The sequence below is a fragment of the Callithrix jacchus genome, chromosome 22, assembly GCF_049354715.1.
Source record: "Callithrix jacchus isolate 240 chromosome 22, calJac240_pri, whole genome shotgun sequence".
Classification (NCBI taxonomy): domain Eukaryota; kingdom Metazoa; phylum Chordata; class Mammalia; order Primates; family Cebidae; genus Callithrix; species Callithrix jacchus.
The window spans coordinates 16,319,148-16,346,275 of record NC_133523.1 but is presented as its reverse complement, the minus strand read 5'-3'; the positions used below and the strand labels follow the sequence as shown (position 1 = coordinate 16,346,275).

Here is a 27,128-nt window from a genome sequence, read left to right as displayed (position 1 = left end):
GTGGCTTCCAGGTCGCCACCATCCTTGGGGAGGGGTCCCAGGATGATGATATGCATTACAGGCTGCAAGGACAGAAACTCTACTCACTCAAGCACAAGATATTTGCTCCCCAGTGTGTCAGAAAAATGTGAATGGTTCAGCTTCAGGTACAGCTTGATCAAGAGGGCACATCATTTATTCACCAAATATTTATTGAGCACCTGCTGTGTGCCAATCACATGCTGGGTGCTGAGATAATGAAAACATTGACCCTCAGCCCAGCTCGTCCAAGTTTTACAGAGATGAGGCCCATAGACACAGATTCTGAAGGCAGGGCCTACACTACCCATGTGGCCCTCTCCCCATCCATCCAGGACCACATGGTACGAGAAGAAGCCAAGAGCTTGACCCCGAAGCAGTGTGCCGTTGTTGAGTTGGCCCTGGACACCATCAAGGTGAGCGGCCCTACCCCTGCCCGTCCCAGGTGGGGGGTGCAGAGGGTGTGGCTGCTGTGGTCATGAACCTAGGTGCCCCAGACCCATGTTAATTCATTCATTCATTTGTAAATACTCCCTTCTTTCCCCTTCTGTGCCAGAGCTGGACTGGCTAATGCTGGAGGCTTAAGGAACCCCATCCTCAGCCTTGTAGAGTCAGGCTTGGGGTAGAGGGAAAGATGCAGACTGAGGGAGCCCAAGGCGGGTGAAGCCAGGACTTCCTGGAAGAGGGCATGTGAGAGATGGGTTCTGAGGAATGCATAGGAGTTCACTAGTCAAAGCAAAGGAGGAGGTGAAAAAGTAGCAACAGGAGGGACTGGAAGTGGTAACAGCAGGGCTTCCCAGCCCTATATGAGTGGATAGAAGATGCCACCAGCCTCACCTCTCCCCACCCCATCCTCCACAGCAATATTTTCACGCGGGTGGCGTGGGCCTTAAGAAGACCTTCCTGGAGAAGAGCCCGGATCTGCAATCCTTGCGCTATGCGCTGTCACTCTACACGCAGGCCACTGACCTGCTCATCAAGACCTTCGTACAGACGCAATCGGCCCAGGGTAAGGGCGCCCAGACCCCACCACCCTTTCCAGCCCTGCAGAGACAGCCCAACCCAGAGCCTAAGCAGCTGCCATTGGCTCACTCCTCCTGTGACGTCACGGATGGGGCAGAATTGACATCTCTGCACCAAGTCCAGGGACCACTGAGTGATGCAATGTTCGTGGGGGCGGGGCCTCTGACATCACAGGCGGGGAGGTGATTGTCCACTCCTGGGAAAATCTGTAATCTCCTGGGGCCAGACAGTGATTGACAGCTCTGGGATGGAATGGCTTTGACATCAAGGACCAGGGTGTGGAACCTACGACGACGTAGGGCCACAAGGCGATTGTTGTCTCCTGGGAAAATCTGTGGTGTCCCAGAGCCAATGAATGATTGTCAGCTCCTGGGAGACCTCGAGAGTCATGGGTCCAAGGAGTGGTTGACCTCTCTGGGGGTCGTCAGGAGTGATTGACAGCTCAGGATGGGCAGGACCTCTGATGTCAAGGGATCAAGGAATGATTGGCAGGTCCAGGGGTGGGGCTTCTGACATCATGGTCCCAGGGAGTGGTTGAAGTCCCCTGAGGAGGACCTCTGTGATGTCATGGCGCTAAGGAATGATTGACAGCCCCAAGGGAGGGAGGGACCTCGACTTGGTCGGGGAGGGTGGACGGAGAGGGAGTTCCTGTTTCTCAAACTCTCTCTTTCTCTCTGTCTTTTGCTTCGGTCTCCTGTCCCTCTCTGAGCGCACACACAGGGCAGCTGGGGCTGGATGGAGAGCAGGATTTCCTGGGACCCCCCCCCCTTTTCACAATTGGTCCGGACAGACAAGGGAAAGAAGTTTGGCGCTGACCTCAGGAGGGGGAGGGAGAGTCGCCGTCACACCCAGCCTGGGGAGAGGGGAGCCTCCAACGGTCCTCTTCTTCCCCCGATCCAGCCAGCCTCCCCCTGTGGGAGGATGGGCCAGGAGCCTCCCCCTGTTGCCTCCAATGGTCCTCTTCTCCCCTGATCCAGCCAGCCCAGTGCCCTCCGTGGACGCTGGGTCTCTGAGCTCAGCTTCCCATCCAGATCTGGCTGCTGTTAGTGTCCCCGGTGTCCCTGGAGCAGGAGGCTGTGTGTCTGTCTGTCTGTCTGTCTGTCTGCAGCTGACGTTTCTCTCTCTCTTGTTTTTCCTCCCTCTCACTCGCTGTCCCCTCTCCGCGCCTCCCCTGCCCCCTCCACACACACTCCTCCATCCTCACCTCTTACTGGCTCGTCTCTCCCCGCTCCCCATGCTCCCCCTCTCTCCCCCCTCCACCCCACAATTAGTCCATGGTGGAAAAGGTACTAGGTTTACCCTTAGTGAAGACATTTATCCTGAGAAGGGTACGTGCCTCCGCCGCCCGCCCGCCCGCCACCCGCGCCTGGTGCCCGGTGCCTGCGCCCCTCCCGGCCCCGGCTAGTAAAAGGCTCGCCCTTCTGCCTCCAGGGCCTGCAGGGCCCCTGCCCAGGCCTGAGTGGCTTGGAGGGCCCAGGCGGGTGAGGGGGAAGGACGATTTGCTGGTTCCACATGGGGAAGAAAAATCGATTCCAGTGGGAATCCCAGAATCCATTTCTCCCGAGATGACGTACTTTTTAAGCCGAATCCTGGGACCCCGGGACAGGCACCTGTCAGGTTAAGAGGTGGGCTCAGATCCCAGCTCAGCAACTCCCTGGGTAGGCACCTCGGGCAAGAATCCGTCTCCCTGAGCATCAGTTTTCTCATCTGTAAAATGGGGGCACTCAAGGACCCTATTTCATAGGATTATTGTTATTAATATTGTTATTATTTAGAAACAGGGCCTCCTTCTGTTACCCAGGCTGGAATGCAGTGGTGCAATCACTGCTCACTGCAGCCTCCACCTCCCATGCTCAAGTGATCCTCCTGCCTCAGCCTCCTGAGTAGCTGGGACTACAAGCACATGCTCCCATGCCCAGCTAATTAAAAAAAAAAAATTTTTGTGAGGGGAGGGGGGGTCTCACTTTCCTGCCCAGGCTGATCGCCAGTTCCTGGCCTCAAGTGATCCTCCTCTTTGGCCTCCAAAAATGTTGGGATTACAGCTGTGAGCCACTATGAGAGGCTAATGAGATTATGTTTAGAATTGGAGGACTTACATTTAGAGCAATTTCTGGCACAGGATAAGATCTCAGCAATTCCTCACTATTGTTATTGTTCTTTTCTTTTTTCTTTCTTTTTTTTTTTTTGAGATGGAGTTTATCCCAGGCTGCAGTGCAATGATGCCATCTCAGCTCACCACAACCAGCCTCCACCTCCCAGGTTCAAGCAATTCTCCTGCCTCAGCCTCCCGAGTAGCTGGGATTACAGGCATGCGCCACCACACCTGGCTAATTTTGTATTTTTACTAGAGATGGGGTTTCACTATGTTGGTCAGGCTGGTCTCGAACTCCCAACCTCACGTGATCCGCCCGCCTCAGCCTCCCAAAGTTCTGGGATTACAGACGTGAACCACCACGCCTGGCGTTATTGTTCTTACTAATATATTTCATGTCATATTTCCAGCGTTGAAAATAGTGAACACTTATCAGCCTCTAATGCTGAGCAAGACCTATGCCAGGCGTTTCTTGAAGAATCTGTGTTGGGTTTTGTTGTTGTTTGAGACAGTGTCTCGCTCTGTCATCCAGGCTGAAATCTCAGCTCCCTGCAACCTCCACCTCCCGAGTCCAGGCGATTCTCCTGCATCAGCCTCCCGAGTAGCTGGTTATAGGCGCACACCACCGTGCCTGGCTAATTTTTGTAGTAGAGATGGGGTTTTCCCATGTTGGCCAGGCTGGTCTTGAACTCCTGGCCTCAAGTGATCCACCCACCTTGGCCTTGGCCTCCCAAAGTGCTGGGATTACAGGTGTGAGCCACTGCGCCCGGCCAGTTTGTTTTTAATTTGAGGCAGGCGCTGTCCATCAGGCCAGAGAGCAATGGCAAAATCTCAGCTCACTGCAGCTTTCACCTCCCAGGCTCTGTTGCCCAGGCTGGTCTCAAACTCCTGGCCTCACAGCTGGTCTCCTCACTCCTAGGATTATAGGCATGTGCCACCACGCCTGGCCAATTTTTGTATTTTTAGTAGAGAGGGAGTTTCACCATGTTGGTCAGGCTGCTCTCTAACTCCTGACCTCAGATGATCTTCCCACCTTGGCCTCCCAAAGTGCTGGGATTACAGGCGTGAGCCTCCATGCTGCCCCACAAGGGGTCCATCATTCCACAGATGAGATGCTGATAGCAGAGGGAGATTCAACCACTTGTCCCAGGAACCTTCCTCTGCAGGGGTCCCGGGACTTGGGGAGTGGGGAGTGGGGTTGGGAGAGGCACTGAGAGGCCCAGGAAAGACCCTTCCCCACGGAGCCAGCAAAGCATGGGATGGGGGCACCCAGCACTGCCCCCCTCCCCACTTCTTACTAGCTTTGGCCTTGGTCTGACCCCTCACCTGACCCACCACTGTCCGACTCCCCCCAGCACCCCCGGCACCCCAGTCTGGCCCGGATTGAGCTTGCTGTGAAGCATCGGCCTGGGGGAGGGCAGAGCGGCTGAGCATGTGACTGGTGGAGGTCGGGGGTGGAATGGGAGCCTGAGGCGTCAAGGAACGGGACCTGGGGTGGGCGGCAAAGACTGGGTTTGCATACCCCAGTACTGGGGTGATGGGAGTCTCCAGGCCCCTGTGCTCCCCGATCACCAGTCACTTCCTGTCCAGCGTGAGGTAACCCAATCAGCCTTTGACTGACCTGACTTCGCACCCTCACCTCTGACTTTCCCCTTCTTCTCCCTGTGCATGGGGTGGTCCAGGAAGGGGGAGCTGCCTGGTGGGGGGTTGGGAGGGGCTGGGGGAGGTGCTGGCGGTCACAGGTCCACAGGCCCCATAGGATGCCCTTTTGAGTCACAGAAGGCAGAACTGGGACAGATTCTTTTAAGCTCCGCCATCAATGATCCCCACTGGAACCATAAAGGACACATGTGGTGGCCCCAGACAGAAGCACACTACACCATAATTCAAGCAGACAAGGGACTTGTTGGCTACAGAACGGAAAAATCAGGGGTTGAGGCCAGGCACAGTGGCTCGCGCTTGTAATCCCACCACTGTGGGAGGCCAAGGTGGGTGGATCACTTGAGGTCAGGAGTTTGAGACCAGCCTGTTTCACCAGCATGATGAAACCCCGTCTCTACTAAAAATACAAAAAGTAGCGGGGCGTGTTGGTGAATACCTGTAATCCCAGCTACTTGGGAGGCTGAAGCAGGAAAATTGGTTGAACCCAGGAGGCAGGGGTTGCAGGAAGCTGAGATCACACCACTGCACTCCAGCCTGGGCGACAGAGTGAGACTCTGTCTCAAAATAAAAATAATAAAATAAAAATAAAAATGAAAGATTCGATAGAGGTGAGTTGACATCTTGAACAGCTGAATCCAGAGTCTCCAAGAAGGCCATTGGCCATTGTTCTCTGTAGAGGCCTCCCTGGGATCTCATTGGGCAAAAATAACCCAATGCTCACAGCTTAGCACCAGAGGATGACCTTTTTCACTAAGAGTTACAACCAAAGTCCCAGGAGCAATTCCTATTGGCCCTGCTTCGGTCACATGACCATCTCTGAACCAATTATCAAGGCTATGGGCAGGGAATGCTCTGATTGGCCAGCTGTGGCTCATCTCTCAAGCTGCGATGGAGCCCATCTTACCTGAGTCACAAGGTCTAAGGTGAGTGTGGGAGCATTTCTCAACAGAAACTTTAGATTCTGGCCGGTCACAATGGCTCATGTCTGTAATCCCAGCACTTTGGGAGGCAGAGGCGAGCAGATCACCTGAGGTCAGGAGTTTGAGACCAGCCTGGCCAACTTGGTGAAACCCTATCTCTAATGAAAATATAAAAATTACCCGGGCATGGTGGCGCGTGCCTGTAGTCCCAGCTACTCGGGAGGCTGAGGCAGGAGAATTTCTTGAACCCGGGAGTTGGAGGTTGCAGTGACCCGAGATTGCACCACTGCCCTCCAGCCTGGGTGACAGAGGGAGACTCCATCTCAAAAAAAAAAAAAAGAAAGAAAAAGAAAAAAAGAAACTTAATCTTAAGATTCTGCATTAGAAGAGAAATAGGGGTCAGGAAAATAAAAGATGCCCCTCAAGCTGTTACATCCAAAGGGATGAGGATTCTGGGCCAGGGGATGCAATGAGGTGACCCGTGGGGCTGGGTCAGAGTTAACAAGGGCAAGAATGGGGTGAGTGGGGAGAGGTCATAGTAACCTACTGGAAAGGGCCACTTTTGGAAGGGGTGTTGCAGAATCACAAAACCCACTTTGATTATTTCAGAGTGAGGTGGCAGCCAGGGAAGACTTTGTTTTTGCTTTGTTTTGTTTTGTTTCATGTTTTGAGACAGAGTCTTGCCCTGTCACCCAGGCTGCAGTGCAGTGGCGGGATCACAGCTCAGTGCAGCCTCAACCTGCTGGGTTTCAGCGATCCTCCTGCCTCAGCCTCCCAAGTAGCTCGGGCTACAGGCGCATGCACAACCACGCCGGGCTAATTTTCTTTCTTTCTCCTTTTTCTTTCTTCCTTTCTTTTCTTCTTCCTTTCTTTCCTTCTTTCTCTCTCTCTCTCTCTCTCTCTCTCTCTCTCTCTCTCTCTCTCTCTCTCTCTTTCTTGAGACAGGGTCTCTCTCTGTCACCCAGGCTGGAGTGCAGTGGTTTCATCTTGGCTCACTGCAACCTCCACCTCCCAGGTTCAAGTGTTTCTCCTGTCTCAGCCTCTCAAGTTGGACTGCAGGCGTGCACTACCATGCCTGGCTGATTTTTGTATTTTTAGTAGAGATGGGGTTTCACCATATTGGCCAGGTTGGTCTTGAACTCCCGACCTCAAGTTATCTGCCCACCTTGGCCTCCCCAAATCCTGGGATTACAGGCATGAGTCTCCCAAAGTACTGGGGTTACAGGCATGAGCCACCACTGCCATGAAAGAGTTTTGAGCCAAGGAGGGACATGATCTGACTTTTGAATTTTATTGATTTATTTATTTTTAATTTTTTTGAGACAGGGGCTTGCTCTGTCACCCAGATTGAAGCGCAGTGGTGTGATCTCATCTCACTACAGCCTGGACCCTCCTAAGCCCAAGCAGTCCTCCCACCTCAGCCATCAGAGTAGCTAGGGCTACAAGCACGCACCACCACGGCCACTAGTTTTTGTATTTTTTGTACAGATCGTGTTTTGCCCCATTGCCCAGGCTAGTCTCAAACTTCTGGGCTCAAGTGAGCCTCCTGCCTCAACTTCCCAAAGTGCTGGGGTGACGGCTGTGAGTCACCGCACCCGACCCACATGAGCTGACTGAATAGGATTTTTCTGGCTGGTGTGTTGAGAGCAGAGGAAAGAGCAGAAGGAGGGAGACTGGGAAGGAGGCTACTGCAACTGACCCTGTGTCTACTGAAAATACAAAAAAATTAGCCAGGCGTGGTGGCGCATGCCTGTAGTCCCAGCTACTCAGGAGGCTGAGGCAGGAGAATCACTTGAATCCAGGAGGCGGAGATTGCAGTGAGCTGAGATCGCGCCACTGCACTCCAGCCTGGGCGACAGTATGAGACTCTGTCTCAAAAAAAAAAAAAAAAAAAAAAAAAGGCGTGGCTCTGCTTCTGGATGTATTTTGAAGGTAGAGCTGGCAGGATTTTCCAGTCTGTGGGCAGCTAGGGAGGAAGTGAAGACAAAGAAGAAGAACAGAGGTAAAGACTGAGGTGCAAGGTCTGTCTGAGGACACACAGAGGGGAAAATGACCAAGGCGGCTGGAAGGTGTGGCAACTATGTAGGATGAGAATCTGGAGTCAGTGACACTGTTGCAGCCAAGAGGACAAACTGGCAACGGAGCCCAGGGTGCCAGATGCTGCTAAGATGTAACAGGAAGACTGAATTTTGACAGCATGGCAATCAATGGAATAAGAAAAAAGAAAAGAACTGCATTAGGCCCCGAGAGGTTAAGAGACACCCCCAAGATCACACAGCAAGGCAGTAAAAGGTCAGAACCCAGGATTCTTGGCTTTCCAAGAGTGCCTCCCATCCTGGTTGCCCCCCTCCCAGGTGCCTCCCTATCAGGGCTGATGACCTGGTGCCGCCAGCACGGGGTGGGTAGGAGGCCATCAAGGTCCCTCCTGGTGGGTGAGAAAGAACAGAGCTCATGCCAACCATCCTCCCCTGCCCTGCCCAGGCACGGGTGTAGAAGACGCTGTGGGTGAAGTCTCCGTCCATGTTGAGCTGTTTGCTCATCCGGGAACTGGAGAACACAAGGTCACAGTGAAAGGTGAGTGGTCTGAGGTGGGAGGGACTCCCCAGGCTCAAACAGAAACCAGCCTTAAACTGGCTTAAACAACACCCTTCGTTGTTGTTGTTGTTGTTTAATGGTCCATGAAACAAAAATGTCCAGAGGTGACCACCTTCAGGCATGGCTGGATCCAGCAGGGTAAACAGTGTTATAAGACTCAATCCCACTTTCTCCATCTCTCAGCCTTGCTTTCCTTGGCTTTTGCTGACTAGAACATAGATTGGGCTGTGTTCAACATGGCTTAAATAAGATAGAATTAGGCCAGACACAGTGAGCAAGGCCTGTAATGCCAACACTGTGGAAGGCGGAGCTTGGCATATCAAGAAGGCCAGGAGTTCAAGACCAACCTGGCCAACATGATGAAACCATCTCTACTAAAAAATACAAAAAATTAACCGAGTGTGGTGGTGTTTCACCAACATGGTGAAACCATGTCTCTACTAAAAATTCAAATATTAGGGGGACCGGCTGTCGTGGCTCACACCTGTAATCCCAGCACTTTGGAAGGCCGATTGGGCAGATCAAGAGGTCAGGAGTTCAAGACCAACCTGGACAACACGATGAAACCCGTCCCTACTAAAAAATACAAAAATTAACCAAGTGTGGTGATGTGCACCTGTAGTCCCAGCTACTCGGGAGGCTAAGGCAGGAGAATCTCTTGAACCGGGAACGTGGAGGTTGCAGTGAGCCAACATCAAGCCACTGCACTCCAGCCTGGGTGACAGAGTGAGACTCTGTCTCAAAAAAAAAAATTTTTTTCGAAAATTAGCTGGGTGTGGTGGCGTGTACCTATAGTTCCAGCTGTTGAAGGAAGCGGAGGTGGGAAGATCGCTTGAACCCAGGAGGCGGAGGTTTGCAGTGAGCCGAGAACCCACCACTGTACTCCAGCCTGGGTGACAGAGCAAGACTCCATGTAAACAAAAAGAAAATGATAGAACTGGTTTTCCTCCGGGGTGACTGACAGTGTAAGAGCCGCCACCCTCAGCTGATGCGGAGGCTTCGCAGTGTTGGGATCCGTGCAGCTGACATCTTTTGTTGCATTTTCATCCCTGACGTGTTTCTGTTGTTTGCTTGTTTTAGAGGTGAGGTCTCTGCCACCCAGGCTGGAGTGCAGTGGCGCGATCTCGGCTCACTGAAATCTCCGCCTCCTGGGTCAAGTGATTCTCCTGCCTCAGCCTCCTGAGTAGCTTGGACTACAGGCACACGCCACCATGCCTGGCTAACTTGTTTTGTATTTTTAGTAGAGACGGGGTTTCACCGTTTTAGCCAGGAGGGTCTAGATCTCCTGACCTCATGATCCACCCGCTTCGGCCTCCCAAAGTGCTGGGATTACAGGTGTGAGCTACCGAGCCCAGTCTTTAATTTTTTTTTTTTAATTTAGACAGGATCTTGCTTTGTCACCCAGGCTGGAGTGCAGTGGTGCAATCTCGGCTCACTGTAACCTCCGCCTCCCAGGCTCAAGAAATCCTCCTGCCTCAGCCCCACAAGTATCTGGGACCGTAGGCGCGTGCCACCCAGCTCATTTTTGTACTTTACTAGACACAGGGTTTCACCATGTTGCCTAGGCTGGTCTCAAACTCCTGGACTCAAGTGATCCCCCGGCTTTGGCCTCCCGAGGTTCTGGGATGACAAGTGTGAGCCACCACGCCCAACCTTACACAGATTTTGAGAACCATGAACATCTACTTTTTCCTACTGGGAAAACCTGACCTGTCTTACCCTCTACTTCCCCCTACAGTGGTGGCTGCCAATGACCTCAAATGGCAGACTTCTGGCATCTTCCGGCCGTTCATCGAGGTCAACATCATTGGGCCCCAGCTCAGTGACAAGAAACGCAAGTTTGCAACCAAATCCAAGAACAATAGCTGGGCTCCCAAGTACAATGAGAGCTTCCAGTTGTGAGTTTGGGATGCTTTGAAGAGCATGGGGGGAAGGGAGGGGGCACCCCCTAGGTGAACCCCAAGGCCAGGTAGGCAGGAGGGATCTGGCATCTGGGCCCGGGAATGGGAAGGGCCCACATTCTAAGTGGGGGTGCTGGAAAGGGAGACATTTTAGTAGTGCAGGAGTGACATCAGGGAGGGGACATGAGGATGGAGGTCACCTTTGGGGCAGGCAGATCCCAGGAGAGGCAGTGAGTGGAGTGGGATAATTTCGTGATGAAGGGTTGCAGAGGGGAGGAGAAGTCGGCAGGAAGTGCATGGTGGGCAGGGCCATTGCTGGGGCTGGAGACTGTCTGGTGAAGGGATGAGGTTGGCAGTGATGAAGCTTATGAGTCAGGGGCTGAGGGACCTGGGGACAGGACTGAGGATGCTTGGGGGTGGGGACTCCTGGAATCCACATTGAGCCTTGTCAGGACCACTGGGGCAGCCCATCAGAGGGAGTCAGCTCTGGGAACAAGAGTGGAGTGTGGATGGATTCCAGGCATCGGGGTGGGGGTCACGTGGGGTGGAGGTCCTTAAGAGTTGGGAGTGCACCTAGGCTCTGGGTATCAGGACAGGGTCTAGAGGATACTGATAATGTGGAGAGCATAAAAAGTCTGCTCTGGCCGGGCCTGGTGGCTCACACTTGTCATCCCAGCACTCTGGGAGGCCGAAGCGGGCAGATCACCTGAGGTCAGGCTGTTCAAGAGCAGCCTGGCCAACATGGCAAAACCCCCTCTCTACTCGAAGTACAAAAAAAAAATTACCTGGGTGTGGTGGTGCATGCCTGTGATCACAGCTACTTGGGACGATGAGACAGCAGAGTCGCTTAAACCCCAGAGGTAGAGGTTGCAGTGAACCAAGATCAGGCCATTGCACTCCAGCCTGGGTGACAGAGCAAGACTCCGTCTCAAAAAAAAAGAAGTCTGCTCTAGCCAAGCATGGTGACTCATGCCTATAATCCCAACACTTTGGGAGGCAAAGGTGGGCAGATCACTTGAGGCCAGGAGTTTGAGACCAGCCTTGCCAACATGGTGAAACCCTATCTCTTCTAAAAATAGACAAAATTAAGCCCAGCGTTGTGGTGGGTGCCTGTAATCCCAGCTACTCAGGAGGCTGAGACAGGAGAATCACTTGAACCCAGAAGGCAGAGGTTGCAATGACACAAGATGACACTACTGCACTCCAGCCTGAGTGACAGAGCAGACTCAAAAAAAAAAAAAAATAGAAAAAGAAAAATACAGAAATTAGCCAGGTGTGCTGGCAGGCACTTGTAATCCCAGCTACTCCAGAGGCTGCGGGCTATGACAATCACTGGAACCCAGGAGGCAGAGGTTGCAGTGAGCCATGACTGTACCACTTTACTCCAGCTTGGGTGACAGAGCAAGACTCTGTCTCAAAAAAAAAAAAAGTCTGCTCAGTGGGATAGATGGGGGTGGTTAGCAGGGGTAGAGTTGGGGTCATGTGGGGTAGATCCTTGGGTCGACTGTCAGCCTCACATGGCACTGGGGCAGGGCAATGTTGTTGGATGCTCTTGGAGGACAGAAATGCAGAAGGAAGTAGTCCCAGCTACCTGGGAGGCTAAGGCAGGAAGATCCCTTAAGCCTAGGAGTTTAAGGCTGCAGTGAGCTATGATTGTGCCACTGCACTCCAGCCTGGGTGACAGACATAATGAGACCCTGTCTTTTAAAAAAAAAATTATGGGCCAGGCACAGTGGCTCACGCTTGTAATCCTAGCACTTTGGAAATCAAGGTGGGTGGATCACCTGAGGTCCAGAGTTCCGAGACCAGCCTGGCCAACATGGTGAGAACCCCCACCACCACTGTCTCTACTAAAAATACAAAAAGTCAGCTGGGTGTAGTGGTGCATGCCTGTAATCCCAGCTACTAGGAAGGCTGAGGCAGAAGACTCATTTGAGCCCAGGAGGCAGAGGTTGCAGTAAGCCAAGATTCTGCCACTGCACTCTAGCCTGGGTGACAGAGGGAGACTCCCGCTCAAAAAAAGAAAAAAAACAACAAAGAAAAAAAAATGGTGCACAGGGGTAAGGGTAAATCACAGCTGATTAACTGTATCATCTAGGGGCTGGGAGTTCCTATGGGACAAGACCGAAGCCAGTTCCAGGTCGTGTCAGCACAGGGCTCTTCTTGGTCAGAAGGGTTTGGGACGATTGGCTCCCTTAGGGAGGAAAAGCCTGGTCTAGTAGGAGGTCACCTGTCAGCCAGAGTGGGTCGAAGTACTTCAGGGATCGAGGTGTGCTACCTGGGAGGGGGACAAGAGGGAGCAGCTGGGAATGGCCCTGCAGGAGGGCTCTTGTAGGTCACTGGGACTGCTTAGGGGCAGGAGCACAGGTGAGGGGCATGCAGGAGGCAGTCACCCATAGTGAGGCACCAGGGCAGGCTCATGTCTGGAGGGCATCTTGAGAGTAAAAGGGGTGGGCTGGGGGGCTGGGGAAAGGGCCACGTCGGAGTTCTAGAGGAGGGCCTAGTTAAAGAGCTTCTGGGTGGTACATTAGGGGCAGGGCCGTGCGGGCAGCAGTTCAACCTGAAGAGGGCACAGGCGTGGGTATCTCAGGTTGGGAGCATGGGCTTGCGGGGCGGTGTTTGAGGAACGGGTTACTTAGAGCGGCGGGAGCTGGATGTAAAACTGTGAGGTCATTTTTCGGTAGGTGCAAAGAGAACAGACTGAGGTGTAGGCGTGGCCAAGCACCGGGTTGTAGGGCAAGTCACGGGGCATGGGCGGGGCTAGTGTATCGTGGGGATGATAGATGTGGGCACCCCGGCGTGGCCCTTCCTGGCGTGGGCGTGGACCGCAAACGCAGTGGGGGCGAGGCCGTGGGGCGGGGCGTCCAGGTGGGCGTGGCATGCCTCACGCTCCGCCCCGCTCCCCGCAGCACGCTGAACGCCGACGCGAGCCCCGAGTGCTACGAGCTGCAGGTGTGCGTCAAGGACTACTGCTTCGCGCGTGAGGACCGCACGGTGGGGCTGGCCGTGTTGCAGCTGCGGGAGCTAGCCCAGCGCGGGACCGCCGCCTGCTGGCTGCCGCTCGGCCGCCGCATCCACATGGACGACACAGGCCTCACGGTGCTGCGCATCCTCTCTCAGCGCAGCAACGACGAGGTGGCCAAAGAGTTCGTGAAGCTCAAGTCGGACACGCGCTCCGCCGAGGAGGGCGGTGCCGCGCCTGCGCCTTAGCGCCGGGCGCACAGCCAAGCGGCAGTGCGCCTGCGCGGAGGGCGCTGGGCGGGGAGGGGCCGGGCTTTGCGCCTCAGTGGGACCACCCTCGGGGCGGGGCTCGGGGGGCTCCGCCCCGAGGGAGGGCTACGCCTACGTCCCTGATTTAGCTCTCGCTTTGGGGGACTTAGCAATGAAGGATGCCCCGCCCTCTCGGGAGGCCACGCCCAAGGGTGCGACGAAGGAAGAAGCCACATCTCCAACTTGAGGCCACGCCCCCAGCATTTAGGGGGCATTTTGAGCTGGGATGGGGGAAACCTCATCCCTATGGAGGAGGCCACATCCCGGGGCTCTGGTACCGGGAGGCACCGTCTCCTGTCCCCTGGAAAAGCCATAAGACAGGTCCCAGAACCCTGGGACCCCAGACCAATTGCCAAGTATGAAAATCTCAGCTCACTCAAGGGGGAGCCCTGGGCAAGGGTCAGGGCTACCTGGAGCGCCCCTGGAGGTGGCCTGGGGGCTGGAGGGACCAGGATGCTGGTTGGAGGGACCGGGAATACCGTAGTCCCTTTAGATGTTTGTGCAAAAAATAAATGGGGGGGGGGGAGGATGGGATTTCAAAAGCACATGCGCCCTTGGGCGCCCAAACCCTGGGGGCCGAGAGACGGCTCTGGGGCACCCGCGCTGCCCCTACTTCCCTTTGGCAGTTAGCCTCTTCTTCTCCCCCAACAAACCCAGTGCTCATATCATAGAGTTCAACACACCCATTTGACAGATGGCGAAACAGGCTCAAAGAGCTGCTTGAGACTTGGCTGAGGTTCCCAGTGCCATACCCTCTATCCCCTCCCTTAGGCCTGTGTGCCCCATGGAAGGGTGGGCTGAGGTCGGGATGACTTGACACAGCTCCCTATTGCTGCTAATTCCCCCTTGGGGGCCTCCTCCAAGGGGTGGGAGTTCCAGGCCAAGACCCCTACTTCACCTTTCCTTCTCTGGCTGCCAAGCAAAACCCCTGCCCTCAACCCTTTCTCCTGGGACTCCATAAGGGATGCCATGAGGGCTCTTGATCTCCCACCACAAAAGAGAGAATTTGGGAGCTCTGGTCCCAGGTTTCTCCACCCCTTCTTCCTTTCCCAGAATTCTCCAGACAGGAAAGTACAGGAGACAAGAAACTCTAGGGGTGTGTGTGCAAGAGAGAGAGAGAGAGAACACAAACACACTCAGAGCTGAGTCTCCAAGATCCTATTCATTCATTCAAACACCCAAGCCACAGGATATATACTCGGGTGGCCCTCTTGCCTGCTGGAAGCTCCTTCTCCAATGAGCAAAGTTGCGGTGACTTGGCTGGAGTTACCACGTGCTTACAGGACCTTTAGAGAAAGTTCAGCATGAGCTATGTTTGCTCTGCTTTTCTACCTGTGTGGATGGCATGCCTTTTTCTGCTGGAATGGGAAGGGCAAGACTTTGCTGTGCCAGGGAGAAATGAAAACGGGGTGAGATGAATAGCTGGGTTCCTGGAGGATGGAGTATCAGATGGGGAGGCTTTCCGAGGTGAAGAATGAGAGGGAACCACTTACTTGAGAGAAAAGAGCTCCAGGCAGGGGGAACAGCACATGCAAAGGCCAGGCGATGAGAACTGTTGAAACAAGAAGAAGGGTGGCATGGCTGGAGCTGAGCCATCGAGGATGACCCCGGGAGCCTTGGGGCTAGGGAGATTTGCAGAGGCATCAGACCAGGCAGGGTCTCGTCCACTGTCCTGAGGAGTTTCACTTTTATTCTAAGACAGCTGGGGAGCCCTAGGAGATTTTTAAGCTGGGGAGGGATTGTATTCCAGCATGCAAAAGCTGTTCTGTGAAGACTAAAACCAGTGAAGAGTGGTGGGGATGCTTTGGAGATGCTGAAATTGATTCTTGGAAAGATTCCGAGGGCTATATTTAAAGAAAAGACACCTGTAATCCCAGCACTTTGGGAGGCCAAGGCTGGCAGATCCTTTAAGGTCAGGAGTTCAAGACCAGCCTGGCCAACATGGTGAACCCGTCTTTACTAAAAATACAAAAATTTGCCAGGCACGGTGGTGTGTGCCTGTAGTCCCAGCTACTCAGGAGACTGAGGCAGGAAAATTGCTTGAACACTGAAGGCAGAGGTTGCAGTGAACTGAAATCACACCACTGTGCTCCAGCCTAGGCAACAATACTCCATCTGTCCCCTCCCCGATAAAAAAAAAAATCTGCCCTTAGGTGAGCTCCAGGGCTGTGGGGCACAGTTGTCCCAGTTGTATAGTGCCCAACGGTTTGGCATCTCTAAGAAGGCCACATGCAAATCCTAGACATTAAGTGTTGTATGTTTATGATGATGGTTTACCGACATAGGAAGGGCAGCTGTCTGGAAGAAGGGGCGCCACTTTCTAATTGGCTTGAAGGTACTGCGTGTCCCCTAAATTCAGACGGGCGCAGGTAAGTAGACGTTCTGAACCAAAGGTTAAAATGCAAACTCTAGTGCAGGATTGGGAAGCTGCAGCCAGGAATAAGGGAGTGTCTGTTAATGGACTGAGGAGCAGATGTGAATTTCGGACCAGGCCATGGCTGAGGGCGGGGAGAGGATGGATGGATGATTCAGGGTTGTAACCAGTAGACTCCAAAGGGGAAGAAGTGATCTGTGACCTGGGTGAGGGTGATCTGGAAGATTTTGGATGGCTGGGAAGAAATGGGGAAATTGAGCTGCCTGAGAGAGCCAAAATGTTTCCCAAAGGATTCCTTAGGAGTCTTTCTGGTCATGATCTCAGAGTGTGTGTGTGTGGTCAAGATCTCGGGAGTGTGTGTGTGTGTGTGTGTGTGTGTGTGTGTGTTTAGGGTTCCCCAGCAATGGCCCAGACATGTGAAGGAAGCAAGCTTTAGGGAATATTTGGCGAATGAATTTTCCTCCCAGACCAGAACTGTTTTTGCAATTTCCTCCCTCTTTTCTTTCCCCCAGAGAGCTCCTACTCATCCTTCAAAACCCATCACGAAAACCTCTTGAAGAAAACCCTCCCTCTTTCCCCTCAGGACTTTTCCAGCCTCCGTCCCTCCTCCAGTCCAGCCTGATGCCATGGGACTGGGGGTGTCTCTGTTGAGCTGTTTCTCCCAGACAGGGGTCTGAGGCCTCTCAGGAACCCCAACTTTACCTAGAACAGGCTGAGCACAAGGGGGTACCAGGGAGGATGTGCCTAGTGGAATTATGTGTTGGGACAGGGTTGGTGTGTGAATACACATCCGCATGCGTGTCTGTCCGTGTCCATACCAACCTTCCCCTTCCACACGGACCTGGGCATTTAGGAGGTGTCTGAGCCAGACTGAGGCCAACACATGGGACAGAGAATGGACATGGCTGAGACACGGACAGAGAAAAGACAAAGAGTCCAGGGGGCTGAAAACCTTTTGAAATCAGGAAGTTCCTGTCTTGGTCTTGGCAGAACAAAGCTCAGAGAGGAGCAGGGCCCAGCCTTGGACGACACCTCCAGGGTTCTGAACCCTGGACCTGGCTTCATGCAAGGAGGTGGCCCAGATGTCCATGAATCAGGGAAAGGCCACAGAGGTTGTCCTGTGGCAGGGTGGGGGTTAAAGGGGTGACACTGAGTGATGCCTCAGAGTCAAAGTCCCTTGACCAAGAGGAATAGAGAAAGTAGAAAACAGAGACGGAAGGCTGGGCGCCGTGCCTCACACTTGTAATCCCAGCATTTTGGGAGGCCGAGGTGGGCAGATCACCTGGGGTTGGGAGTTCGAGACCAGCCTGACCAACATGGAGAAACCCTATCTCTACTAAAAATATAAAATTAGCTGGGCATGGTGGCATGTGCCTGTAACCCCAGCTACTCGGGAGGCTGAGGCAGGAGAATTGCTTGAACCCAGGAGGTGGAGGTTGCAATGAGCCAAGATTGAGCCATTGCAGTCCAGCCTGGGTGACAAGAGTGAAACTTCTTCTCAAAAAAAAAAGAAAGAAAGAAAAGAAAACAGAGGGTGAGATCATGCCCTGATGAGGATGGAGAGAGACAGAGATGGAGAGAGACACAGAGGTGGAGAAATACAGAGAAAGAGAATTGCAGAGACCAGGGCAGGGCTCTTGGGGGAAGTAAAGAGAGTGTCCCAGAGAAAGAAGGATCTGTTCAGTCTCAGCAATCTGTCCTCCAATGATTTGCATAAAATGAGGAGGTGCCTGTCCATGCCCCCAATTCTGCTCTCAGGTTCCAGAGCCTGAAACCTCACCATGCCCCCATCAGAGATGCAAAAAACTAAACACCCAACTAGAAATCCTTGGGACCTCTCGGCTGGGATCTCAGAGCCTTTCTGTCCCCCACTCCTACCCCCATGTGCTGTCGATTTTGCAGATGGGGACAGCCTGGGGCCTCCTGGAACTCTGCCACCCTGGGGAAGTTGCGGGGAGGGCCTCCGTCCTGGATCACAACCTCGTCTGCTCCTCAAAATCCTTTCCTACGAATCGTTGAGGACCAAAGTTGTCTTTGCTGACACGTGTTGCTTTTCTCTTTGCCTTTTATTGTTTTAGAGAAAAATGAAGTTGACTGTGTCAAGTAACACCCCACCCCTTCCCCCCATCCAGCCATAGTGGCTCTCTGGAGACACAGGTCACAGGCGGAGGGTCCCCCAATCATCCACAACCACACAGCCAGGGGGACTTGACCCCTGTCCATCCCTGTCTCGTGCTCTGTCAGACACCCTCCAGATCGGCCAAGCAGTCCCAGGAGGCTTCCCCTCCACACAGCTTCTCTTAGCATGTGATTGCAGATGTGAAATCAAAACGTTGTTCGTTTCTTGTTTTGTTTTGATTCCACCCCGTCGGTCCGGCGTCTGCACAGATGCCTTCATTTCTCTGTAAATACGTGACTTGGAACAAATGTTTAACACAAGAAGTGCTCATGAATGCATGGTGTTGAGATGTTTTGCACTATTCTGACTTTTTGGTCTCTGTAAAAATATTTTATTAACAGCAGACATTAAAAAAAGAAAAAGCACACACAGCCTTGGGCACATGGTTGCGTTTTTGCATTCTGCATTCCTTTATCAGCAAAAACAAACAAAAACAAACTCAGGCACACTTGGCACCTACTAGACGCAGACTCAGTAGAACACACAGTTTGCCTGTGAACGAGGCTCATCCACAACTGGAGTCATCCCCATTTTACAGAGAAGAAAACTGAGGCACAGAGAGACAAGATCTTGCCCAGATCACATAGCCAGGAAGAGATGGAGCTGGGGTCTGAACTAGGATGTTGTACAAACGTTGCGTTTGTGTTTTTGTTTTTGTTTTGAGACAGAGTCTCTGCCGCCCAGGTTGGAGTGCAGTGGCGCGATCTCGGCTCACTGCAACCTCCGCCTCCCAGGTTCAAGCGATTCTCCTGCCTCAGCCTCCTGAGTAGCTGGGATTACAGGCGCCCACCACCATGCCCAACTAATTTTTGTATTTTTAGTAAAGAAGGGCTTTCACCACATGGGCCAGGCTCGTCTCAAACTCCTGACCTCAGGTGATCCACCCCCTCGCCCTCCCAGAGTGCGGGGATGACAGCCGTTAGCCACTGCGTCCAGCCATCTGTTATCCTTAACTCAAGGAAGTTAAGAGACAAATCCTTAACTCAACCCAGGAACCCATGCTTGTCTGCTTTCGTCGGGTTTTTGGGGATTTTCTTGTTTGTCCGTCTGTTTTTGAGACAGGGTCTTGCTCTGTCACCCAGGCTGCAATAGAGTCAAAATCTCAACTCACTGCACACCGCATCCTCGATCTCCCAGACTCAAGCAATCCTCCCTCCTCATACTCCTGAGGAGTGTGTGCCACCACACCTGATTAATTTTTGTATTTTTTTTGTAGAGACAGGGTTTTGCCATCTTGCCCAGACTGGTCTCGAACTCCTGGCTTTAGGACTCAGCCTTCCAAAGTCCTGGGATTACAGGTGTGAGCCACTGTGCCTGGTCATGTCTGTTTTATTTATATTATTCATTTATTTATTTATTTTGAGACAGAGTCTCTCATTTTGTCACCAAACTGGAGTGTAGTAGTGTGATCTCGGCTCACTGCAACCTCCGCCTCCCAGGTTCAAGCAATTCTTCTGCCCAGCCTCCCAAGTAGCTGGGACTGCAGGCTCGTGTCACCACCCCCCAGCTAATTTTTGTATTTTTAGTAGACACGGAGTTTCACCATGTTGTCCGGGCTGGTCTCGAACTTCTAACCTCAAGCGATCCACCTGCCTTGGCTTCCCACAGTGCTGGGATTCCAGGCATGAGCTACCTGGCGCAGAAATAACGTTCTATTGGAACATGGCCACACCTGCTTATGTGTGCATTGTCTGCAGCTGCTTTGGGGCTGGACCTGCAGAACCAACTGGTTGCAGTAGAGACTGGATGGTCTGCAGAGCGGAATCTATTGACTCTGGCCTTTTGCAGTATTAAACAGTTACAGGCCAGGCACAGCGGCTCACACCTGTAATCCTAGCACTTTGGGAGGCTGATGCAGGTGGATCACCTGAGGTCAGTTCGAGACCAGCCAGGCCAACATGGTGAAACCATGTCTCTACTAAAAATACAAAATTAGCTGGGCGTGGTGGCGTATGCCTGTAATCCCAGCTACTGGGGAGACTGAGGCAGGAAACTCACTTGAACCTGGGAGGCGGAGGTTACAATGAGCCAGGATCACGCCACTGCACTTTAGCCTTGTCAACAAGAGTGAAACTCCATCTAAAAAAAAAAAAAGAAGCACTGATCTTTGCTACAACGTGGCTGAACCCCAAAAACATGATGCTGAGTGACAGAACCCAGACACAAAAGGCCACATAGTGTGAGATTCCATTGACATGACATGTCCAAAAGAGGCAAATTCATATGTCAGAGATGTTTGAACCAGAGCAATTCCAACTTGAATAGAAGCTGGGTAAATAGAAGCTGGTAAATAGAAGTTGGCCAAGTGCGGTGGCTCACACCTGTAATCCCAGCACTTTGGGAGGCCGAGACAAGTGGATCACCTGAGGTCAGGAGTTCGAGACCAGCCTGGGCAACACGCCCTGTCTGAGGCTGGGGCAGGAGAATCACTTGAATCTGGAAGGTGAAGGTTGTGGTGAACAGAGATCATGCCACTGCACTCCTGCCTGGGCGACAAGAGCGAGACTCCGTCTCAAAACCTGCAAACAAACAAAAACTACATTTTTTTGCTGAACACAGTATCTGGAAAAAAATCCTTTAGAATTGAGGCGAGATTCAGACAACACGAAATTAACCCTATGAAAATGTTCAATTCAGTGGCGTTTAGCACATTCACAATGTTTCCATCAGCAGTCACCGCCCACTCACCCTTCCCCAGCTTCCTGTCTCTGTGTGTTCCCAGAAGGAGTCCTGATCAAGACCCCAAGAGAACGTTCTTGGATCTCCTGCAGGGAAGAATTCAGGGCGAGTGAGTGAAAGCAAGTTTCTTAGAAAGTAAAGGAATAGAGAATGGCTGTTCCAGAGACAGCAGCCCCGAGGGCTGTGGTTGCCCGTTTTTATGGCTATTTCTTGATGGTATGCTAAACAAGGGGTGGATTACTCACGCCTCCCCTTTTCAGACCAAGTAGGGGAACTTCCTGAGGTTGCCATGGCAGCTGTAAACTGTCGTGGCGCTGGTGGGAGTGTAGCAGTGAGGACCACCAGAGGTCACTCTCGTCGCCATCTTGGTTTTGGTGGGTTTGGGCTGGCGTCTTTACAGCAACCTGTCTTATCAGCAAGGTCGTTATGACCTGTATCTGGTGCGGACCTCCTACGTCATTCTGTGACTTAGAATGTCTTCACCGTCTGGGAATGCAGCCCAGCGGGTCTCGGCCTCATTTTACCCACCCTCTTTTATTATTATTATTATTTTTTTTAAAGATGGGGTTTCACCATGTTGGTCAGGCTGCTCTTGAACTCCCGACCTCAGGTGATCCGCCCACCTCGGCCTCCCAGAGTGCTGGGATTACAGGCGTGAGCCACCTCGTCCGCCCCCCCCCACCCAAATTTTTTTAAAACAAGTCAGATCTGAGGCCAGGTATGGTGGCTCATGCCTGTAATCCCAGCACTTTGGGAGGCCGAGACAGGTGGATCACCTGAGGTCAGGAGTTTGAGACCAGCCTGGCCAACATGACCAAACCCCATCTCTACTAAAAATAAAAAAAACATTGCCAGATGGGGTGGTGCACGTGCGCCTGTCATCCCTGCTACTCGGGAGGCTGAGGCATGGGAATAGCTTGAACCCGGGAGGTGGCGGTTGCAGTGAGCTGAGATTGCACCACTGCACTCCAGCCTGGGCTACGGAGCCAGACTCCGTTTCAAAAATAATAATAATAATAATGAAAAGTCGGACTGGCCCTCCTCCACAGTTCGCCAGCCACCGACTTGACCCCATTGTTCTTCAACTCTTCCCCCTGCTTCTCCGCATTTCTCTCAACCACAGACTGAACTCACACTATTCTCACATCCATCGCTGCCCTCTCACTCTCTCCTGAAACGCCCCACCCCAGTCGCTCACTGTCGCTCTCATCCTAACCCCATTTGACTCTTGCCTTCTTCTCCCTCCACCAGCCAACCTGGCAGAACCACCCGGGAACTTCAAAAAGAGGCATATTCCGTTTCCTGGAGGGCATAACACAATTATGTGGTTGATGATCCTCTGAGGTTACGTTTCACTATCTAGTCGATTACACTGCATGATAATTACTCTGCAAAAGATGCCGGTGGGGATAGGACCAGGTGGCTCATGCCTGTAATCCCAGCACTTTGGGAGACTATAACTATGCATCCTACAGTTTTGCCGTTGTCCCTATCATCATTGTAACGTATGCTAATCAACCAGCCGTGATTAGCCGTGACGTTAGCATCCGCGCCCCCCCAACCCTGTTCCAAAGCCCCACCTACACGTGCAGCTCTCCCCTGCAGCTGGGCACACCCAGGGTGTCTGCTGACTTCGCTCCCAGAGGCACCTCTGGGAGTCTGGAACATGAAAGGGACTAACGTCATCTTGGTTTCCCTTCCCCTTCACTCTGCCGGCAGCCAGATGTGGAAACAGTCGGGGTTTCAGCATTCCCTTGTTCAGTGAAAACCTCGGGAAGCTTTGGAAAGCCCCTTCTTCAAGGTCATCTCTGTGGGACCAGATTCATTCCTGATGCTTTGTACCCAGAGTTTGCAAACTTCAGCCCCGGGCCAAATCTGACCCAACACTGGTTTTTGTAAATAAAGTTTTATTGGTACACAGCCAGGCTCATTCATTTATGTATTGTCTGTGGCTGTTTTTCAGGCTGCGTTGGCAGCATTGAGTCGTTGTGAATTTCCTGTATGAAGCCCCATTCTGTTAAAAGACCTCAAGTGTAGCTGGGCGTGGTGGCGTGTAGCTGGGCGTGGTGGCACGTAGCCAGGTGTGGTGGCATGTACCCGTGGTCCCGGCAGCTCCGGAGGCCGAGGCTGGAGGTTGCAGTGAGCTGGGATCATGCCACTGCGCTCCAGCCTGGCAACGGTTGGAGAATCCGTCTCAAAAAAAACCCTCAAGTGGTTTCTGTTTTCCCACCTTGATCCATGACTGATATACACTGTATTATGATACATCCAACTGTATATCATATGACCGACACATCCATAGAGCAAGACACAATGCCCTCCAAAGGATACTGTAGCATTAGGCTAAATAATGTCCCCTTAGAGATAGCCACATCTATTGCCCAGAACCTGTGGATATTACTTTATTTTATTTATTTATTTATTTATTTAAGATGGAGTTTCACTGTTGTTGCCCAGGCTGGAGTGTGATGGTGCGATCTCAGCTCACTGCAACCTCCACCTCCTGGATTCAAGCGATTCTCCTGCCTCAGCTTCCTGAGTAGCTGGAACTACAGGGGTGCGCCACAATGCCTGGCTAATTTTTGTCCTTTTAGTAGAGGTGGGGGTTTCACCATGTTGGCCAGGCTGGCCTTGAACTCCTGACCTCAGGTGATTCACCTGCCTCGGCCTCCCAAAATGCTGGGATTATAGCCATGAGCCACTGCACCTGGCCCCTATGGAAGGTACTTTAAATGGCAAAAGGAACTTTGCAGATGCAGATGTAATTTTTCTTTTTTTTTTCTTTTGGAAGGAGCTTGCTCTGCCGCCCAGGCTGGAGTGCAGTGGTGTGATCGTAGCTCACTGCAGCCTCGAACTCCTGGGCTCAAGCAATCCTACTGCCGCCGAAGCCTCTCTCATAGCTGGGACTACAGGCACGTGCCGTCATGCCCAGCCCTGCAGATATGATTGAGTCAGGGATGTGGAGATTATGGAGAGATTATCCTGGATCATCTGAGTGGGCTCTAAATGTAATCGCAAGTGTTTGTAGAAGAGGGAGGTAAGAGGATTAGGGGAATAAATGGAGTTGAAGGGATTGAAGTGACACGAGAAGGGACCGCTAGCAAAAGATGCCAGTGGGGATGGGGCATGGTGGCTCATGCCTGTAATCCCAGCACTTGGGAGGCCGAGGCAGGAGGATCACCTGAGATCAGGAATTTGAGACCAGCCTGGCCAACATGGAGAAACTCTGTCTCTACTAAAAATAAAAAATTAGCCAGATGTGGTGGCATGTGCCTGTAGTCCCAGCTACATGGGAAGCTGAGGCAGGAGAATCGCTTGAACCCAGGAGGCGGAGGTTGCAGTGAGCCAAGATCGCACCAGTGCACTCCAGCCTGGGTGACAGGGTGAGACTGTCTCAAAATAAATTAAAAAATGGAGTAAATAAAGGTGCTGGGTGCAGTGGCTCATGTCTATAATCGAGCGTTTTGATAACCCAAGAGGGGAGGATTGCTGGAGCCCAGGAGCTCAAGATCAGCCTGGGCAACATAGCAAGACCCCCATCTCTACAAAAAAAAAAAAATTAGCTGGGCATAGTGGCTCATGTCTGTGGTCCTAGCTACATAGGAGGCTGAGGTGGGAAGATCACTTGAGCCTGGGAGATGGAGGCTGCAGTGAGCTGTGACTGCACCATCCCACTCCAGCCTAGGCAACAGAACAAGACCCTGTCTCAAAAAATAATAATAATAATAATTTTTAAAAGACAAGAGGCCAACTGCAGTGGCTCATGCCTGTAATCCCAGCACCTTGGGAAGCTGAGGCAGACGGATCACCTGAGGTCAGGAGTTCGAGACCAGCCTGACCAACATGGAGAAACCACGTTTCTAATACAAAATTAGCTGGGCATGGTGGCGCATGCCTGTCATTCCAGCTACTTGGGAGGCTGAAGCAGGAGAATCACTTGAACCCAGGAGGTGGAGGCTGCAGTGAGCTGAGATTGTGCCATTGTGCTGTGCCCAGCCTGGGCAACAAGAGCAAAATTCCCATCTCAAAAAAAAAAGACAAGAAAAATACACTGTGTGTGTGTGTGTGTGTGTGTGCGTGAGTGTGTGAGTGTGTGAGTGTGAGTGTGTGTGAGTGTGTGAGTGTGTGTGTGTGTTTAGAAAGTTTCAGAAGGAATGATCACTTCCTGAAACTGTGCAGGTCAAAGTTAACACTGGATGGAGCCTTCCAAATTTTTTCTTTTCTTTTTTTTTTTTTTTTTTTTTGTGACAGAGTTTCGCTCTTGTTGCCCAGGCTGGAGGGCAATGGCGCGATCTCGGCTCACCACAACCTCCGCCTCCTGGGTTCAGGCAATTCTCCTGCCTCAGCCTCCTGAGTAGCTGGGATTACAGGCATGTGCCACAATGCCCAGCTAATTTTTTTTTTTGTATTTTTAGTAGAGACGGGGTTTCACCATGTTGACCAGGATGGTCTTGATCTCTTGACCTCGTGATCTACCCGCCTCGGCCTCCCAAAGTGCTGGGATTACAGGCTTGAGCCTTCAAAATTAAATTCAATTCCCAGGCACCACCTCCTAGTTCTTTTTTTTTTGTAAGATGGAGTTTTGCTTTTTGTTGCCCAGTTTGGAGTGCAATGGCGTAATCTCGGCTCGCTGCAGCCTCGACCTCCTGGGCTCCAGCAATCCTCCCACTTCAGACTCCTGAGGCTGGGACCACAGACATATGACAGACACCACACACAGCTAAGTTTTTCTATTTTTTGTAGAGACAGTGTTTTGCCCAGGCTGGTCTCAAACTCCTGAGGTCAAGTGGTCCGCCTGCCTCAATCGCCTAAAGTGCTGGGAGTGCAGGCGTGGGCCACCCCCCTGCTGGGTTCAGGAATTCTTAGTCCCAGCACTATGAACATTCTGGACTGGAACATTCTGTATGCCGGGGCGTCCTGTCCGTCGTAGGATATTTAGCTTCATCACATAGGATGTACAACATAGGATGGTGTTAGCATTGTAGGATTTTAGGGGAAAAAAATTACCCCTGGTTGAGACTCACTGAATTAAGTAAGACTTAGAAACTTCCCTGAAAATCGCCAGAAACAAAGGTTTCACAGAAGGGGCCGGGCACGGTGGCTCACGCCTGTCATCCCAGCACTTTGGGAGGCTGAAGTGGGAGGACCAGCTGAGGTCAAGAGGTTAGACCTGCCTGGCTAACAAGGTGAAACCCCGTTTCTACTAAAAATAAAGAAACTAGCCGGGCTTGGTGGTGGGCACCTGTCATCTCAGCCACTCAGGAGGCTGAGGCAGGACAATTGCCTGAACCCAGGGCGAGGGGATGGGGATGGGTGGCAGAGGTTGCAGTGGGCCGGCATTATGCCACTACACTCCCACCTGGGTTACAAAGTGAGACTCTGCCTCAAAGAAAAAAAAGGTTTCATTGAAGGGACTGTATAATGAATGTGGATAGGCCAGGCACGGTGGCTCACGCCTGTAATCCCAACACTTTGGGAAGCCAAGGCGGGTGGATCATGAGGTCAAGAGTTTGAGACCAGCCTGGCCAACACGATGAAACCCCATCTCTACTAAAACTACAAAAAAAAAAAAAAAAAAAAATTAGCTGGGCGGAATGGTGGGTGCCTGTAATCCCAGCTACTCGGATGCTGAGGCAGGAGAGTCACTTGAACCCGAGAGGCGGAGGTTGCATTGAGCAGAGACCGCGCGGTTGCACTGCAGCCTGGGCGACAGAACGAGACTCTGCCTCAAAACGAACAAACAAACAAAATGTGGATAACTCACTCTGGTTAATAGATGATGAACAGGACTCAACAGGAAAAAGAACATGGCCGCCTCTACTGAAACGTGACCCAGCAATCCCACCTGTCTCAATTCACCCAGTTGAAATTTAAAAATCCAGGAGGAGGCCAGGGGCAGTGGCTCATGCCTATAATCCCTGTGCTTTGGGAGGCCGAGGCGGGTGGATCACTTGTGGTGAGGAGTTCAAGACCAGCCTGGCCAACAAAATGAAACCCCGTCTCTACTAAAAAATACAAAAATTAGCCAGGTGTGGTGGCGCACGCCTGCAATCCATTACTCAGGAGGCTGAGGCAGGAGAATCGCTTGAACCCAGGAGGCAGAGGTTGCAGTGAGCAGAGATCGCGCCATTGCACTCCGGCCTGAGAGACAGAGCAAGACTTTGTCTCAAAAAACAAACAAACAAACAAACAAACAAAACAAGGTACAGTTTGATCCCTTGCTTAGAAAATAAAAATGCGTTCCATGAACAATAAAAAGGCAGCTTCCATCAGTTTATATAACATGGTTCTCTCTTTAAAAAAGCATTTATATTTACACCATGCAAATGAGGAAGGTTGGAACGCTTTTGAAGACGCTGGTTGTGCCGGGCGCGGTGGCTCACGCCTGTAATCCCAGCACTTTGGGAGACCGAGG

The 27,128-nt window shown here is 52.2% G+C and overlaps 1 protein-coding gene across 6 annotated transcripts in view; it reads left to right on the top strand.

The window, feature by feature from the left end:
• UNC13A (unc-13 homolog A) overlaps window positions 1-18,405 on the top strand; it is a 109,600-nt gene extending 91,195 nt beyond the window's left edge. For 4 of the 6 annotated variants that reach the window (XM_054250575.2, XM_078361780.1, XM_054250572.2 and 1 more), the window contains 6 exons: window positions 354-434; window positions 880-1,027; window positions 2,313-2,369; window positions 8,197-8,289; window positions 10,049-10,208; window positions 13,121-18,405. In XM_054250575.2, coding sequence (XP_054106550.1) covers window positions 354-434; window positions 880-1,027; window positions 2,313-2,369; window positions 8,197-8,289; window positions 10,049-10,208; window positions 13,121-13,421 — 840 coding nt within the window. In that variant the 3' untranslated portion in view covers window positions 13,422-18,405. The remainder of the gene's footprint in view (window positions 1-353; window positions 435-879; window positions 1,028-2,312; window positions 2,370-8,196; window positions 8,290-10,048; window positions 10,209-13,120) is intronic. The other 2 variants (XM_054250574.2, XM_054250573.2) reach the window with 1 other exon arrangement.
• Window positions 18,406-27,128: the final 8,723 nt, after the last annotated feature.